Source organism: Aspergillus chevalieri, chromosome 3 (assembly GCF_016861735.1).
Source record: "Aspergillus chevalieri M1 DNA, chromosome 3, nearly complete sequence".
Classification (NCBI taxonomy): Eukaryota; Fungi; Ascomycota; class Eurotiomycetes; order Eurotiales; family Aspergillaceae; genus Aspergillus; species Aspergillus chevalieri.
Genome location: NC_057364.1, coordinates 2,738,573 through 2,756,520, shown reverse-complemented (window position 1 = coordinate 2,756,520; position 17,948 = coordinate 2,738,573). Strand labels below are relative to the sequence as shown.

At 50.1% G+C, this 17,948-nt stretch overlaps 6 protein-coding genes across 6 annotated transcripts; 4 read left to right on the top strand and 2 right to left on the bottom strand.

The window, feature by feature from the left end:
• Positions 1–91: 91 nt before the first annotated feature.
• Positions 92–4,152, bottom strand: ACHE_30975S (uncharacterized protein; the record flags this gene model as incomplete). The annotated part of the gene is made up of 4 exons (XM_043277652.1): positions 92–1,857; positions 1,924–2,034; positions 2,095–3,679; positions 3,868–4,152. The coding sequence occupies 4 exons, from the start codon at positions 4,150–4,152 to the stop codon at positions 92–94; spliced, it is 3,747 nt and encodes a 1,248-aa protein (XP_043135510.1).
• Positions 4,153–6,213: 2,061 nt separating this feature from the next.
• Positions 6,214–9,015, top strand: ACHE_30974A (uncharacterized protein; the record flags this gene model as incomplete). Its single annotated transcript, XM_043277651.1, has 2 exons — positions 6,214–8,020; positions 8,078–9,015. 2 exons carry the CDS (start codon positions 6,214–6,216, stop codon positions 9,013–9,015), a joined length of 2,745 nt encoding a protein of 914 aa, XP_043135509.1.
• Positions 9,016–9,829: 814 nt separating this feature from the next.
• On the top strand, positions 9,830–10,693 carry ACHE_30973A (uncharacterized protein; the record flags this gene model as incomplete). Its single annotated transcript, XM_043277650.1, has 3 exons — positions 9,830–9,904; positions 9,977–10,319; positions 10,383–10,693. The coding sequence occupies 3 exons, from the start codon at positions 9,830–9,832 to the stop codon at positions 10,691–10,693; spliced, it is 729 nt and encodes a 242-aa protein (XP_043135508.1).
• Positions 10,694–11,125: 432 nt separating this feature from the next.
• RPL9B (60S ribosomal protein uL6) lies at positions 11,126–12,327 on the top strand (the record flags this gene model as incomplete). Its single annotated transcript, XM_043277649.1, has 5 exons — positions 11,126–11,171; positions 11,499–11,546; positions 11,672–11,927; positions 12,041–12,218; positions 12,277–12,327. The coding sequence occupies 5 exons, from the start codon at positions 11,126–11,128 to the stop codon at positions 12,325–12,327; spliced, it is 579 nt and encodes a 192-aa protein (XP_043135507.1).
• A 511-nt stretch (positions 12,328–12,838) lies between these two features.
• On the top strand, positions 12,839–14,743 carry ACHE_30971A (triacylglycerol lipase family protein; the record flags this gene model as incomplete). The annotated part of the gene is made up of 4 exons (XM_043277648.1): positions 12,839–12,919; positions 12,976–13,106; positions 13,164–13,953; positions 14,009–14,743. The coding sequence occupies 4 exons, from the start codon at positions 12,839–12,841 to the stop codon at positions 14,741–14,743; spliced, it is 1,737 nt and encodes a 578-aa protein (XP_043135506.1).
• A 552-nt stretch (positions 14,744–15,295) lies between these two features.
• On the bottom strand, positions 15,296–17,615 carry ACHE_30970S (uncharacterized protein; the record flags this gene model as incomplete). The annotated part of the gene is made up of 3 exons (XM_043277647.1): positions 15,296–15,435; positions 15,492–17,504; positions 17,588–17,615. 3 exons carry the CDS (start codon positions 17,613–17,615, stop codon positions 15,296–15,298), a joined length of 2,181 nt encoding a protein of 726 aa, XP_043135505.1.
• Between the last annotated feature and the right edge of the window lie 333 nt (positions 17,616–17,948).

Genomic DNA, 17,948 nt, shown 5'->3' with positions numbered 1-17,948 from the left:
GCTACACGTGATATGCCTTCAATATTCTATAACTTTCCTTACATTATAACTATAATTCAAAAGCCACCAACATACTAAATACAGATATTTTCTAGTCATCCGCATCCACCCAAACCAGGATTCCTTTCTTGTCCGACCTCATTTCATCTGTGGGAAGGACCCGCAGTATCTTGTTGAAATAAGTATCTAATACAACGAGCGTTGGTGCAATCCATAATCCCCGTTGAACCGCCAGCAGATTGTACCGTACTGTGTGTCTGCTCAGCGGTGCCAGTTGAACCACGGTCGTCTTCGCACCGCTAAACGCGAATTGTTCGCTGGCTTCCATGGTCAGGTTGAACGTGAGGAAGTGCGTTGACGGGTTTTCCAGTACGTAGTCCATGTGAACCAGCCCGGACAGAGTACTAGATGTAATTGCTGAAGCCAGCACTCGCGGCTCACCGGCTGGTGCAACGAAGCGAGGAATATCTAGGGTAGAGACAGTGGCAGCTTGGTCGACGTCGTCTGCAGAACCCCGCCTACGCCAGTGAATCTCCAATGCGAGATTGAGCGCTGTCGGCCGTCGGTCGCCCAATATGAATTTCTGCACGTCTAAAACGAACTGAGACTCTCGAAGTTCCTCAGGAGCTATCTCTGATGTCCTCTCTGGGCCAGCGATGGTCTCAGAGCCGATGTTACAGGCGGTCCCGCCGCCAGCACTAAGCAACACCACAGACACCTTGTCGATGATCAACGGCTCCAAAGCAAAGGAGACAATCTTGGTATCAAGGCACCATTTCTGGTGCAGACCCCGAGGCTTCGATATGGGCCCATCCTCAAGCAGTTCATCATCAACGTGGAAAAAGTCAGGCCATGGGTGGGGATGAAGGCGCGGAAGGAATTCATAATTCGCCTCAAAGGGCCTGATAATAGACAAGCCCACAGTCTCTGTTTTAATAATGGGGGTCTGAACATCGGACAAAAGGTGATACACAGCCGATATTTCCAGCTGATAGTCCGAGGCATCATTAGTGTCTGTCAATACTAACGACAACTCCTTCTTTGATGAATGCTCCATGATACCGACTGGTCTCTTGATGAAGTGACGATCATTTTCGTCAGTAGAGTTGTCTTCTGTGTCCTGCTTGCCTGAGTTGTTTTCTCCGTCCGCCCATTGAAGCCTTGCCAGAGACTCTGGGCGGCCGAATAACCTCGTCTCGGCTGACACGTCGGCGTCTTCTTCTTCGTCGTTGTGGATGCCAATGGTCAGGATAATTCGTTCGTTGGTATAGTAGATATTCCTCAGGTTAGGTGTTGTAATCCGTATTTTGGGTGGCTTGCGCTTGATTCTACATCGATTAACATCCCGACCCTTCCCTACTCTTCGTTTCGATACTCCCTTGGGTGTTTGCTGCCACCAGGAGAATTCGCGTTGGCTCTGATCCGTGATAAAATATGAGAGGTCAAATTTTCCCTCCTCGATAGACATTGTAATTGAGGCTACTCTGGCCTCGCCAGCCTCCCGGGGGATGCATGTCAAATTAACGACTTTGGTTTGTAAAGGTCCAATAGTCAAGTCGGCAATCCCCTTCAGCGTTGCTGGGCCGCTGTTGGGAGACTGGGCAGTAGAGGGAACAGTCGACATGCTAGCCTCCCGAAGAGAGATCGACTCTATAGTGCACGGAGTAGTGATATCAGGTTCAGCGTTGTTATCAGACTGAACTTTGATTGGACGAAGACAGCCTTCAAAACCTATCTTAACATCTGAGAGCCTTATAGGAGCGGCGGACGAATGGGCAAATGAAGAGATAACAAGCTGGGCTTGTAGAGACTCGCCGACATTCCCTTCGCTCTTTTCAAAAATCAGGCACGCAGTGACTGCAAAGAAAAGGGAAGAGCATATCAGTACTTGAGTTCCGTGAGGGATCTTACAATACCACTTACTACTCGACAGAACGTCCTCGGCTCGTAGAACAACGGAAGGTTTTGGCTTATCCGAAATTCCTTCAAGACTCCTATGGATATCGTAGTGCCAGGATGGCCGATGGTGAAATGCTAAAACGCACCCACATCAGAAAATTGGGATAGAGTTCATTGAAACGCCTGGTTTCTTACCTTTGCTAAGTAGCTCCCAGTCGACTCGAATAACCATTTCACCGTCGCCCATTTGTAAGGCACATTCCCTCAAAGCCGATCCAAACCTTTCCATAAGCGGCCACCAGCCAGAACCCCGCCAGCTGAGAGTCGACCACAGCGGCCGCAGAATATTTAAGCCGTCAGACCACGAACCAATCTGTACGTATTCTTCCGCAATTTCTAGACAAAGGCTTTCCACTTTTCGTGTTTGGTTGCGCTTCGCGAATTCCTCCAGGGCGGCTTTCAAGATGCTCAGGATCAATGACGAATGGTCAAATCCCTTGGATCCCGATAGAGGTGCTTCCACATGTGTCTCGGGGGCCAAGTATGTGTCATATAGATAAGATTTGCTCGCAATCTGTGAAGCGGGTGATTGTCCCGGGGGCATTCGGTCTTCGTCCGGAATTTGCTGCGCTAGAGCTCGTCGTTTCATTGCATGCTTTGCAGAGCGGTATAGCCAATAACCTTCATGGTGAAGTTGCTCCCATGGGTAGAGGCCATCTCCCGTAAAAGTTGGTTTTTCATGCGACGCAAGCGCGAGGTATTGTTCCTGGGGGGAGATTTCCGCGCGGCGAACGAGGTCCGCCATGACCATTGACCACCTAGACTCCCAGGCTTCCCATCCATAGTTTCTCGACCCTTTGCCCCGTCGATTAACTATATCCTGCGTGCGATCCCTGTGGCTGACCCATGACCGCACCGCTGCGGCGGTTTGGCCCGCCCAAAGCAGACAGCGAATGATGCGGATTGCAAGTGAATCAGCCAGAAGGCGCGCATGGTTAAACCGCGGGTTCCAGCCTGCAATGGTTTCAAAAACTTCTTGCCCAAACAGAGTCTCGTACGCGCTTTCATAATTCCTCAGGGCCGCATCCATCTCTTGCCGGAATTCAGCGAAAATTCCTAGTTTGAACTCGTAACGGACATGCCAGCCCTGTAGTGACAAAGTCTGAGACGTCCCGCTGGTTGGCGGTGCTGTGGGTGGGGGGATGCTGCTCCTATTCCGTTTACGCCGTGCATGTTTCGACAGGTCCCGGTAGTACTCCGCCACAGACGGCTGTATCAAAGTGAACAGGGACTTGGTGAACTCCTGTAATTCTCCAGATGTAGCATCTGGGGGAAGAAGAAAGATTGACTTTGGATCCAAGTTGGTCGCTCGCCGAATACTAGCTATCCGGTCGTCTGTGTCTCCAATGTTATTTTCATCACCTTCTTCAGACAGAAGAACAACCATGAATCTAGTCTTGTAACCAGATGATTGCCATTCTTTCTTCAATCCGTTTATCTCTATTTTGAGCTGGTTATCGCGAAGCGAATTCATGTTCGGGTCCAGCGAGAAGGGAAAGAAATTGATCACGGCGGCGGGAACGAGGCTCTGATGTTTCGTGACCCATAGCGGAGGTACCAGCCCGTCCGGGAATGTTGGGGAGCTTGGTGTTAACGGAGATATTGGAGAGTGAAGGACAAAAGATGGTACGCGCAGTATATCATTTTGTTGTCCGCTTGAAGGGCTGGTAGGGGGAGATACCGGCGGGGGATCTGCTTTGCGCGGGGGAAGTGTATAGGACTATGAAATGTCAGCGAGGGGCAATCCTCTTTCTTGGTTTTGAATACGTTGGCAGCGACAGGTAAGATGAGGTGTTCTGTTCTTAGCAGTTCAACAACCGGTTTTCTTCGGGTTGAAAGGGTTGTGTAGGTGCAGCAATCGGGATCATGTCGCAATCCTTGGATTATAAAAAAGAACAAATAACCCACCCGTCCAATGCTCTTGACTTTATATCCAGCTCCGAGAAGCCTCTCATGATTATCGTCTCTGAGGTTCCATGGAATCCGTGTCGCATTCTCATCCAAGAGTACCCTCCGCAGCTCCTCCGCAGTCATACCGGTCACTGGTGGGAAATCCGAGCATATCTTCAAGCCCTTCTCGCGAAGAAGGGGGTAGTCGACCGATTCGGGCTCATCCTTGAGTTTCGCTTCGAGCCCGGATAGCAGAATGAAGGGAAGGTTATGGGAGACATAGTCGTCGGGATAGGCGTCCATTGCGAACAATGGTGCTTCGCTGTAGCGCAAGTCACCGCATGTCTAACTTCGAAACAAGATGCAGGCGGAGAATAGGTTATTTGATGGAGGTCAGGCGATGAGGAATTAAGCAAACAATCACTCAGTTGGACAATCGCTAAGGGAGCAGGCGGAGTATTGCTGGAGAGTGTACTTTTCCGGGTGGAAACATGCATCCTACGTCGATGCCAAGCCTGCCACCAGCGACTTTGTATGTACATAGTACGGGTATTGCAGATTGAATCAAGCAGCCAATGTTACACGTTATTATGTGTAGGTATTGTTGTTAAATTCAAGGTATATAGAGTTCCTCTTCCAGTTTTTTTTTTAAACGAATGGGTGTCGTTGAGATGTGCATGTAAACATTCTACGGTGGTTAACGGCTCCAGTATATATCCTGGGCAGTATGGAGTACGGTGACACAGCCTGTAACATTGCCAGAAACCATGTTGATAAACCAAAGAGAGCAGAAAATCAAGGGGTTTCCAACAATGAACCACCAGATTCAGCATGAACAATGTGATGGCCTGCGTTATTTCATCCGAAGTCGTTGGATCCAAGCCGATCTGACAGGTGGGGGACGAGAGCCAAGGGAATATGATATATCAGTTCCATATAAATGACTGACATAGGCAAGTCGGGTTGGAAAAAAAAAGATTGGCCTTCGTCGTCCATGCGAATAATCGTCCTTTTGCTCCTCCATAACCCGTTCAGTGCATACTTTACGGAGAAATATGTATTCTGTGCGGACGGAGTACACCTCGGCGGATTTCAACGGGTACAGTTTACTCCAAACGCTTGTCCGGTGATCCGGCCATATCACATTCATAAATACTCCGCAACGCCCCTGGAATATACAGATGACTGGGCAAATCATGGAATGTCCGAGTCCAGTCAAAGCTCCGATCCGAGTCCAGCGAGAATGAAAGAGACCATTAACAGATAAGGACAAAAGACCTTCCCTATGGAAGTAATAATTATGGTCCGGTGGAGCTGGACCGGAAGACTCCATCAATGGCGAACTCTAAGTCGAGGACCATCGTCCTATTAACGGAGGACTGAGGAGGGCAACAAGCGTCTAGTGGTGGCCAGTGGCCTACAGGGGCACGGAGTATAACGATCCAATTGTATGAGAATCTCACTGTCACCCTCGCTTCGATCAACTCAACGTGCATTGTGTGAAGACACACGTTGAGAAAGGAGGGGCTAAAAAAGAAAATGTCCCATGCAAGACAAATTTCCCTCCCCTGAAATTTGGATCTGCGAACCGTCCAGCGGTGACTGGGAGAAGCCAAATCTGATTGAATGAAAGACAACCTGCTAAAGGAGACCGGAATATTGGTCTTTTCAGAAGATGTTCGTTTCGCATGAATTATACTGACCATCCGGTGCTGTGATTTGCTGGTGTAGGTGGTCAACAGACGACTCTTCTGGATGGAGTACGGAGTACGGATCACTGCTTAAATGATTTTGATGCCCCTCAATCCCTCGTGGATCGTTTGAATATTCGCGTGGGCCTTGCTTTTTACTCATTGCTTTTTGCCGTTTATCTCCTTTATCAGCCTACTTACTACTCTGTACGGAGTACTGTACTCAGTCACATACAGCACCGCTGCTCCGATACTACTGCAACTCCGTCCATCCCGCCTCCCTCTGTTCTTTGTTCCATCGTTCCTGCGCCTGTCTGCAAGGACTCTCGTTTTTTTATTTGCAAGGGACGCTAAGTTTAATCACTTTTACTGACTGACCGTGGTTGATTGGGTCTGGGATAGGAGAGTCGCGGGCCATCCTCACCAACCACCACCAACCACCAACTTGCGCCAACCCACCCGGATCGAGTTTCCCGTTACTTGATTGGCAGCGTCAATTGTTTTGGACGGCTGCATAGGACCATGCCATTTCGCATTCGTCCTTTCCGCATATCTTACTTTTGTCTGTGATTGTCATTCCCGTGTTTGGAGTTCCCCTGGGCCTGTCGGAGTCCTGCGCGGCGAGCAAGGCCTACCCACCTAACCCACTATCCCAAAGTCAACAAAGGGCGCGATGGATAGCTTCCAGCACACTCCGGCGCCCTCTACAGCGAATGGCGTACCTGCGCAGTCAGCGCTGCTGGCACGACGTCGCAAATCCCTCCCTTCGCGAGCCCACGCGGCAAGGAAGAGCCCCTCGACCGTCGACCCAGCATCCCCCGAAGTTATTTCGTCGTTGATCTCCTCCCTCTCGACAATTTCCGTACCCGTTCAAAGCCATTTTGATAACGTGCCGCCCATTGATCCTGATATCCCTTCTGCTCCCAGTTTTTTTCAAACCGAATTCAGCATCCCGGACCCGCCGCCGTCATCGTCATCAAATGGACCTGGTTTTGGCGTGACGTACGGGGCTCAGAAATCACCGGGCGAGCGACCGGAGAGCCCTTACTTGCACCCAGACGATGCGGCCGATGCGCCCGTGGTTCGCATGGCCAGGGCTCAGCCATCTCCCAAGGTAAAGGCCACGTTCGACCCACCCGCGTCACCCATACGGCCTACGTCCAAGGGTTCCTATACATCCACCAGAAAAGCGTACGAAGGCGCTGCGTTTGGGATCATTAGCGCAGAACCGCCGCCGCCACCAATCTCAGCAGCACCTAGTATCGCATCGTCGAGCTCGGAGGGTCGGAGGAGTCTCAAGGACGCATTGGGTCTGCTAAGAAAAACTTCCCGGGGATCCATCAACGACAAAGAAAGGAAGGCGGATCAAGTGCGCAAAACGACCAGTTACAGCGATACCATGAAGTATAACGTCCCCCGCAATCGGGCGAGCATACGTTCCATGTATTCCATGGTAGATGCTGCCGAACGCCCGGTCAGTGTTGGGATGGAGGCGCGAACAATGTATGCTGTCAGCGCCCCTCCTAGCAGAGATAATCAATCGCTACAGATCCTCAAAGAGCCCGCACCTGGGGGAATTGGAAGTGGCCGAACGATTCCTGCCCGCGAGTCCTCGTTACGGAACAGCTTCTCGCCCAGTTCGAAGTACCACCGCTCGACTCGTCACAGGCGGTATTCTTCTGTTGGTAGTAAGGATGCTAAGGCTGATAAGATCGAATTGGAAGCGGACAATAACGAGGCCGAACAAGTAACGAAACGAATACAGCAGCTGAAAGACCAGCAACAAAAGATCAAATCTGAATTAGAAACAGATAACACCCCAGCCAAAGCCACCAGAGCGGCGACTGAAACGCCTGTTGAGCCACCTGTGCCTTCACAGAAACCAAGTGAGGTACGCCAGGAAGCTTCCAGCCCCGCCAAAACGATTGCCGTAGTCGACGAGAGCGCACCAGCCCCAGCGGTTTTGACGGGGAAGAGCAGAACAATGCCCTCAACGGGGACACCATTATTATCCATGACAGATCAACCACAGTCAAAGTCGATTAGAGAATCACTCGACAAGTTGGATCAAGTGGACAAACTTCGTCATCGGCAATCTCTGGAGCCAACAACTCCGACGAAGCGCCATAAACGTTCTCCCTCTGGCCCCACTTCCCCAGCTCGCGTATCTGTCGCTGTTGATCGCCCGTCAAGCGTCGATTCGGTTGATGTTGCGGTGTCTGACTATGTCTCTTCACCGAAATTGACGCAAAGAATTCCCCATCCAACTACGGGCCGGATGATCGCGTTTTCAGAGGTCGGAGACCCTAAAGGGCATGTTGTACTATGTTGCCTGGGTATGGGTCTTACGAGATATCTGATGGCGTTCTACGACGAATTGGCGCGGACTCTCAAGCTCCGACTCATCACTCTGGACCGTCCTGGTGTTGGCGAAAGCGAACCTTATATGGACGAGACAGGGACACCCCTAGGCTGGCCCGGTAAGTATGCTATTCTACAAAAATGGTTCGGATATGGCAGCTGACTGATTGAGTAAGATGATGTTGCGATTGTTTGCAACCATCTTAGAGTGACCAAGTTTTCACTTCTCGCTCATTCTGCTGGGGCGATCTATGCATTGGCCACAGCTTTGAGAATCCCGCAGCATATCCGTGGCCGTGTTCACTTGCTAGCCCCTTGGATCCCGCCATCCCAACTGTCCAGTATTGGTTCGCATAAGGAGCCCGTACCCGCTAATGCTGTACCATACTCGCAAAGGATTCTCCGTGCTTTGCCGACATCAATCTTGAGGGTTGCCAACTCCAGCTTCATGAGCGCGACAAGTGCTAGTATTACTTCGAGCTTGCCAAAGTCTCCCCGAAGGACTCGATATCGGACAACGATGAAAGAAACATCGAATAACGCGGCCCCGGCTAAGGCTAATGCCCCCCAACGAACGCAGTCTAAAATACGCCAGCAAGGTTATGAACTCGAAGCCCTTGAGAACATGATGCCCGGCGCCTCTTACCAGCCAACCCTCAACGCAAACATCGGCGAGGCTGACCGTGAGGCCACGATGACCGAGGAACGTGAACGCCAAATTGACTATGATAATCGGTTAACCCATAAGATTTGGGAGCTAGCGACCATGAACGCCAACCCAGCAATTGATTTGCTGATATGCTTGGAACGTAACCGGTCGATCGGATTCCGTTATGTTGATATTACCCGAGCAGTGGTAATCCACCATGGAAGCAAAGACACTCGGGTTCCCGTGGACAATGTCCGGTGGCTCGGGAAGACCATGCGGCGATGCGAAGTCCGAATCCTTGAGGATGAAGGTCATGGATTGATGGCGTCTGCGGCTGTCATGGGCAATGTCCTAATGGAGATCGCCAAAGAATGGGAAGACTGGATGATCCTTGTCCAAGGCAAACGGAAGGCGACGACAGCAGCAGCAGCAGCAGCGCGATCCGGTATTGCGCAGCGAGTATAAGTCATTCTTGCGTTTCAAAGAGAAGCTGGCGATCTCATTGGATTTTCGACTCCATTACCAACGATGCCGCTGCTCTGCGGTAATCGGCCATTTACTGTCTAATATTTTATTGATACCACCACCCTAACTGTTACAGCAAGCCACACTCCTTTCATCACATCGCTATATACAGTCCATTGACATTTATGCCTGTTTCATTTTCGTTTTTTGTTTGATCATGATACCACCTGCTTTTTCTTGTGTCTTTAGAGCCAAATACCCAACTCATAGCATATGTATGTAGCGTTTAATCTAATTTGTAATCGTCTGACACTGTATTCAAAAAATTATCATGCTCCATCTCAATACCTACCATTCAAATCCTGCTATCCAGAAGAAAAGGGGTGGGCTGCGCTTATTTGTATGCTCGTGAGATAAGACGCGCGGCTATCGGAAAATTGCCTAATCCAGTATGTAGTATGCCCCCTGCAGAAGCGCACCCCCGCGCCAGTCCTGTTTGACACTTTCGACCTCGTTTGGCGAAAGTTCTATATACACTTATCTTTTCTGTTTGTATTGCCTTGTGCCATATCCTTCATCGCACTGAGACGCACCTGGAAATCTCAGTCGCATTGCCAACGCCCCGTCGTTGTTATCGGAGCTCCTTATCCATGATCGCCAGGTTGTCATTGTCATTTCCGGAGCGCACGATTGAGCTGCTTTCTCGCCAGGAACGTTCTATATACACCTAACTGGGCCACATCGAAGTGCTTTCATATGCGCGTCTGAGTTGAACAACATATTTCGAGCATAAGTACTGAAACTGCACTTCAAAATGATTCTACAACGGCGACTTCGGCCTCTGTTCATTGCTATACTAGTATTGCTAGTAATACTCTTCTATTATTCGGTAAGCCGATTCTTGGTTATGCGACTGCCTCACTATGGATGGAATGCTAATCGGAAATGTGACTTCTTCCAGGGAGACGGAAGCAAGATCCAGAACCAGCGGTTCTACCGGTCTACAGTGAAAGCGATTGAGGCGCAGAGACATGCAGAAAACGAAGCAGCCGCCGTGAAAGCACAGCCCGATCCCAAACCGATCGTTCGCGAAGCGCCAAAGGCGGAGGCTCCGAAGGCGGACACTGACAAAGCCAAGGAAGACAGTGAAGAAATGCAGGAGATACCTATTGCGGGGAGAACTAAGATGACCATTCCGAAGAACAAGGATGATGCGCTCAAGAAGGAGAAGGAGCAGGCTCCTGAAACCGATGACCACGCGGAGGCTAAGGATGAATTGAATGCTATCCTGAAACGGGCCCCAAGTATGTCCACCTTATCCATGTCGTATTGCTGCATGATGCTAACTTTGTTTTCTTCTTGTCTAGTCATCGTTTTCTCCAAATCCTACTGTCCTTTCAGCGCAAAAGCTAAGTCCATCTTGCTCAAGAAATACTCCATTGTTCCGGAGCCGTATGTGGTCGAGCTTGATCACCACAAACTGGGCAGGGCACTTCAAAGTGTCCTAGGCGAAAGCACCGGCCGCCGTACCGTCCCGAATGTCTTGGTCAACGGAAAAAGCATCGGAGGTGGTGATGATGTATCTGCATTGGACCAAGAAGATCAATTGGCTTCGACATTGAAGAATCTGGGTGGTAAGTGGATCCAGGAGGTCGCTCGCAAGAGTCAGGAGGAATAAGATTTCTTGTTCAGCAATGTCATTGATTATTGATTGCGTCGGTTCTCGTTTGGTCGTGATTGTATGCTGGTTTCGGGGCGTTATGGTTGGGCCGGTGTTTTGGAAGGGCAAAACATTTTGTACACCATGGCGAGATATAGACAGCTATGTACTGTAATGTTCTTATAATTGGCATTTCACTATTAATCTCTGCTGTTTGGCCCTTCCTACTATGCCCATAGTTATTCGTTGTAGGGGCTTAAGTAAGCCAACCCTAGAGCGACCGCGCTAAACCGAATCAGTCAATTAAGCGACGCACAACCCGCCTTTGGATTTTCGGTCCACCACCGCCAACGAGAGAACCTCCAGAGGAATTTCGATCCTTTCGACGACCGACCGCACGACGACTTCGACAATTCTCCCCTCGGACATTCTACAGCCCACGCAGTCAAGATGCGGTACATTCACTCCGAGGAACGGCTGCCCATCCCCGAGAATGGTGAGCATTGCGCCAGTTTTGTGTGTTGAATCTTGTGTCTATTCCCTGGCCACGTCTGAGTGAAAGAGGGAGAAAGGGAGAGAGAAAGAGAGAGCGGCCCCGGTCATTCCTGGACGACCTAGACGAGACAACGGCGCTGAGTGGAAAGATCAACGGAATGAACGACCAGACGACCAGAAAGAGCAAGGAAGTACCAGGGAAAATTTTGTCTATCGCAATGGGTTTTGCGCCAGGACGGACCAGGGGAGACTCTTGCGTGGAGAGGGAATCAAGACACAAGATGGGATCCATTGGATTTTGATAACTGATTGCTGTTTCGCTGTTTAGTGAAGGTTCACATTCGCTCGCGCATTGTGACCGTCGAGGGCCCCCGAGGTATGCAACCAATTCCCCATCGGCTTGTGCATCTCACACAGAGAAGACTCCGATCATCTTCTATGCCAAGCAGATATTGTCTACGGCAATTGGGATTCGCGACTGACACGTCCTTACTCCTACAGGCAAGCTCGTTAAGGACCTCTCTCACATTGCCGTTACCTTCGGCCGCCCTGAGAAGAATGTTATCTCGATCGAGATGCACCACGGTGCCCGCAAGGGTGTCGCTACCCTCCGTACCGTCCGCACCATCATCAACAATCTGATCATCGGTGTCACCAAGGGCTTCAAGTACAAGATGCGTTACGTGTATGCTCACTTTCCCATCAACGTCAACATCGAGAAGAACGCCGAGACTGGCCAGTACGACATTGAGATCAGGTATGCGCCAATTGGATCGCGGAGGACCAGTGGAAATCAAAACCAGGAGGAACACTGGGATTCCTCCATATTGGGCATGGACATTGGCTGATGAGTTCTTTACCTACCAACAGAAACTTCTTGGGTGAGAAGTACGTCCGTCGTGTGACTGCTCAGCCCGGTGTCGAGGTCATCACCTCGCCCAGCGTCAAGGATGAGCTCCAGCTCTCCGGTAACTCCCTTGAGGGTGTCTCCCAGAGTGCCGCCGACATCCAGCAGATCTGCAGAGTCCGGAACAAGGATATCCGGAAGGTGAGAACAGAACACACTTAACCTTCTGACTTATGATCATCGCTGACTCTTAGTCTAGTTCCTTGACGGTCTCTACGTGTCGGAGCGGGGCAACATCGTCGAAGAGTAAACGGTTTGACAGGTGTCCGCATGGGTGGGTAGATTTAGGATGTCTGGAGAATTTATGTTTCGCCTACTTGCACTAGGGAAGAAGCAACAAAAGCGAAATACAAAAAGAACGGACCATGGAAATATCAATGCCTTTTTTATTCTTTTTTTCTAATGTGTCCACGGAAATGGCTTGTATGAGCTGGGGGATTACAGGCGTGTAGAGAAAAAGCAATTCAGCTTACGAGCAATTCAATTTCTTAATCCTCATTCCTTATTCTTATCTACTTGGAAATACAGGAGTGCATCGACACTTGTATGCGGCGCGACTAGTTCTCAATAAGACCAACCGCGGCTGACATAGCTGCCTGTCCAACTTCACCTCACTTTGTCCTACTCCTTTATCTCTCTCGACTCTCGTCACCTGCACTTACCTGCATGACTGGCAAGTGACATATTTATTAACCCGAGGTATCGTATATGAAAAAGACGCAACACTTTTCACTTGTAAATGCCGTCCATCCAGCGCCGAAATGGAGTCCTGGGCGGCCATTTGCGGCTTGTTTGCGGCCATTGTCAGCATGGTTCTGGACGTCGCTCTGTTCTGGAGAGATGTACCTTATACTACATATTGGTTTTTGATACTGTCTGTTCGCTAATTGTTCGCTAGAAACTGCTGTCATGGTGGAGGTCCAAGTCTCCTCGAGATAGATTGCTGCATCGTCTGAAGACAGCACGGACGTACGAGGAATGGGAAGAATGCGCTTTTGAGCTGGATGAACTACTGGGTACGGACGTGTGGTATGGAATATCATCCGGTAGATTTTATCTCCATTATACTAAACTTGGTGGAACTAGGCGCCAAAACCCAGCAAACCGCCATTACGACTATCGACTCATTCTCGGGCGATTAGAGGCTCTCATGAGCGCCCGAGAAGATGAAGATATTTTAACTCTAGCTAACCTCCTTCGCTCTGGTCTTGTTCGCAACCTGGGCAACATAACCTCGCCCAAACTCTACGTCCACGCCTATGCAGGTACGAAGTTATTGATCGATGACTATATCACGCAGGTTGCGCTCTCCATCCAACACGTCACGACGTTGCAAACAGCCCCTTCGCACGACAGCAGGTTCTCGTCGCAGGCCAAGTTGGAACTGTTACATGATACCCGTCAGGCGTTTGGTCGTACGACGTTGCTCTTGCAGGGCGGGTCGATTTTCGGGCTATGTCATCTAGGCGTGGTGAAAGCGCTGCACTCACAGGGTCTCTTGCCTAGGATTATCACCGGAACGGCTACTGGGGCTCTTATTGCTGCGCTCGTTTGTGTTCATACGGAGGATGAGTTGTTGGCGTTCCTGGAGGGTGATGGTATTGACTTGACCTGTTTCGATTATCGCCGGCGAGCCTGGTGGGGTTGGTCTGATAATGGTTTACTGGGGGCATTGTTTCAACAAGTGAAACGATTCATCCATAAAGGATATTTCCTTGATGCACAACTCTTGGAGGAATGTGTACGAGACAATCTGGGCGACTTGACCTTTGAAGAAGCTTACGCGCGTTCAAAACGCATATTGAACATTACCGTTGCTACGTCTGGCAAGACTGGGATACCGAATCTGCTCAACTACTTAACTGCACCGAATGTGGTATGCAAGACCAATTATCTACCATATTTCCCGGTCTTCCGCTGACACCTCACAGTTAATTTGGTCAGCTGCAGCTGCATCGAACTCATCTACAATGACCAACAACCAGCCCGTGACTATATACTGTAAAGACGAGACCGGCTCGATTGTCCCCTGGCCACACTCACAAGACGCTGTCTTTCGGCCATGGTTTAATGTGCACTATAACGACGGGGAATCGCCACTATCCCGAATCGCCGAATTATTCAACGTTAACCATTTCATAGTCTCGCAGCCCCGGCCATACCTCATCCCCTTCCTCAGCATCGAATTAGACCTTTTAGACCGACGACAAACTGGCAAATGGAACATTACCCGCTCTCTTATGCGTTTCGTCACAGCTGAGATCCGTCACAGACTACGACAACTAGACTACCTAGGCCTCCTACCGCAGATAGCTGGCCGACTCCTCATTGAAGAAACGATACCCGGGCCAAACTTGACTCTCGTTCCAGATCTCTCGTTGAGCGATTTCTCGCAACTCCTGCAGCGACCCAGCAAAGAAAGTCTGACTAATTGGGTTCTGAAGGGTGAAAAGGGCGTTTGGCCGGCCGTCTCAGCGCTTAAAGTTCGTTGTGCTATTGAGATTGCATTGGATAAGGGATATCAGGTTGTTCGTCGACGGGGGCCAAGGGATACCTCGCCCGTTGCTAGTATGAGCGGACCGCGTCGTCGTCCAAATGAGGGTGCTGTGAGAAGAAGACGGAAGAGTGATTTTGGTTTTGGAAGGAGTACGAGTACATTGGGATAGATGGTCTTTGTGTGAACCAGGAGTATGATTGATGCTGAATAATGAAACTCATGACCTGAATTTACTCGGCAGTATGGTCGTATTTTCTGATGGTAGTGAATCGAGAAGTACAATTGATGGCAAGATGAAGGGAGATGGCTATATATATGCTATATCGCACCGTACTACTTACATATATATTAGTTACATTTTGATAAACAGATATCATACATGACTGTTATCGACAAGACTATTTTGATCGTATATAAGGCACAAGTCAAATACAAGTATATAAAACAACGCAACAAGCAATTGAGCAGGATCACGACTTTGATATTCATACAAGTCCAATTGAATGCTTCAAAAATAAAGACAGAACAAACTGCTGAGAATCTAAAATATTCAATTAAGAATCAAACGAGATTAAGTAACAGAACTAAACAATGGATATATGTTAAACCAAATCAAACCACAATGCCGCGCCGTTGCAGGTGTATCAAAAAGCGTATTATAAACCAGATGTGTCTAAATATCCCAAATTACTTTCCCCTCCTAAAGATTCACGTAATTCAACTAGGGGACAGCCGTATGAGGCCTGTTCGATGGAGGACGATCGGAATTAGGTCGCGCAGATGGAGGTCGAAGCGAGTGAGCATGTCCAGAGACAGGTCTGAGGGCGGTGTCCGCCTGAGGGTTGAATTGCAACGGAGGAACTATATCATTGTTAGTGCCCTTTGATTTCAGAGAGATGAATGTAGGGAAAACTCACTGCTAAATCCATAGCCATGGGCAGCCCCGTCCCGGTTCTGCGGGTCAATCTCGACCTTGATGGACACATCCAGACCACCATACATGTCACTGAGACCGACGCCATCAGCGGCCGGGTGCGTGGTGCCAACGTCCTCTTCACCCCTGTGCAGCGGCGAATGTCCATCCTTGGGCACCTGCTTTGGTGCATAGCCATTCGTAGCTCCCGACACCTCGGGGTTCGTGGGCAGAGCATCGTTTTCAGTGATACAGGCGAAGTTCCGCGATGGCATCGTCACCTTGTTCCAGGATGCACTTTTTTCCACACCGCCGGGCTGCTGGTCGAAGAAGTCCATGAGTGTTTCATCAGTGTGATCGTCGAGATGATGAAGTTTGTTTCTCTGAGCCAGCAGGTTTGCCACTGCTTTAGGAGGCGGCTTGTTGGTGATCGCACTGCTGACGATATTCACGATGAACCGGTGGTCGTTACCGGTTGGGACACCCAGCTTGGGCTTCGAGTAGAACCGACCAATGGCTGCCAAATGAACGTCACCACCCAAAATCGTCACTCGAACCGAATGAGCCTTGGCAAAATCTTGGAGACGGTTGATAAACATCTTCCGTTCCTTTTTGTGTTGACGAGCTGTGTAGTGATCATCCAAGTCGTCCAACAGATCGACTTGACCATCAAACTGGTTGAACAAACCGCCGGCAAAACCAAAACGCTTGTTCAATAGGCGGATGGGCGCAATAACCGGAGAGCTCAAAATATTCTCCAGCCATGCCAGACGGGGATACGCAATGGGAACACCCAGGAGAACCACCAAATGCTTGATATCACCGTTGGCCACGGCAACTTCCCGTTCGAGACGGTTGAAGATGAGGTCGTAAGTGTCTTCATAATTGACCTGGTGACGGGTTCGTTCTGTACGCGCATCCACGCCGATAAACGCAATTCGTCTGCCCAGACGCATGTACAGGTTTCGGCTTTTCTCCTCCACGTACGGACCGGGACGCTGGCCGACAATCCAGCTGTCATCCTCTTCTTGGTTCTCCAAGACATATGTGTTTTCCAACTGTCGTGGGTCTGCACCTGCAGTGCCGTTCACAGCACTCATAGTTTGGGGAGCATCCGTCGTGTACGTGGACAGGGGCGGGGCGATGTGATGCTGGAACAAGCAGTAGTATTTGAAGGCCACACCACCAATGCCCCGGAAGACGGAGCAGCGCATGAAGTGGTCTGTGTAGGAACCAAATCCATCGATGATGTCGTGATCGTCCCAGATGTTGATCTGGGGGATCATCCCGTTGGCGGTCCTAAATGGTTCCGTGTTGTACCAGCGGACGTAGTTAGCGTAGTAATAGTCATCACAGCGGGCTCGCATGTCATTGTCGAAGTCATGGGCGCGGCGCTTGTGAGGGTTGGCAATAGAGGTCCACTCCTTGAGAGGACCATCCACACGGATCCCATCGTTGTAGAGCTGGTCACCACCACCAATCATAACATGGAACGGTCTGCTTTCATGAACCCGCAGCACCTCTTTCCACAAGTTGGGACCGACCCAAGCGTTCATGTCTGTACCAACCGAAAAGCCATTGCAGGAGTGGAACATCTGGCGCATTGACTGGTTCAGTCCAGGGACCACAAAGTTCCAAGGTGAGTTGGCCGGTTCCCCCTCGACATACTGCAAACCCGGAATGTCATACTCCCAACGAGACTCGTAAGGTTCGACGGGGATGGCAATTGAGAACCGCCAGAAGGCCTTGCCTGGATCTTCATAGAGACGCAGTCCTTCAATCACCATCCCTTGCTGGGTCGGCACGTTTCCCCCGTTGACTTGAGCATTATGGATGTCCCCCACGGGGCCTGCCTGGCGCAAGTGAAGCTGCGGCGGCTGAGGCTGACCAGGCTTCGTCACGATCAATACGCTTCCATGCCAAATCGCAGACGAGGGTTGCATGTGCATGTTCTTGAAGTTGATCAGAGGACCGGAAATCACGTCGACGTGCGACACACCATTCTGGATCGGGGCACCTGCGCACGAGGAACGCATAAATTAGCATCACTGTACAGATAATTCGACATATCATATCAATCTCCCGCACGCGTTCACTCACCTTGTGCCCCTGGATAGGATTCTGCCATGCTCCTGCAATTGTCCGGCTAAAACAATACGCGCAAAGAGAACAAAGATAGCAAAGGCAACCACAGAGCAAATGCTACCCACTTATTTATTTCCCTCCTGTTCTATCGAGGGCGAAAAAATAAATAGTCTCTCGAGGCACGGATTAGTCACCGATCCCCAGGGGTTATTGACGGTGATCGTCCGCACGGAAGGGAAATTGCGAGACGCGATAGGAGAACAAGAACCAGGGAAAGTGTGTACAGTAGAAAGAGAGATGGAAAGAGAACGACAGGGAGGAAAAAAAGGAAAAGAAAGACTGAGGAATGAGAAGACGAGCGAAAGTCAGCAGCGGA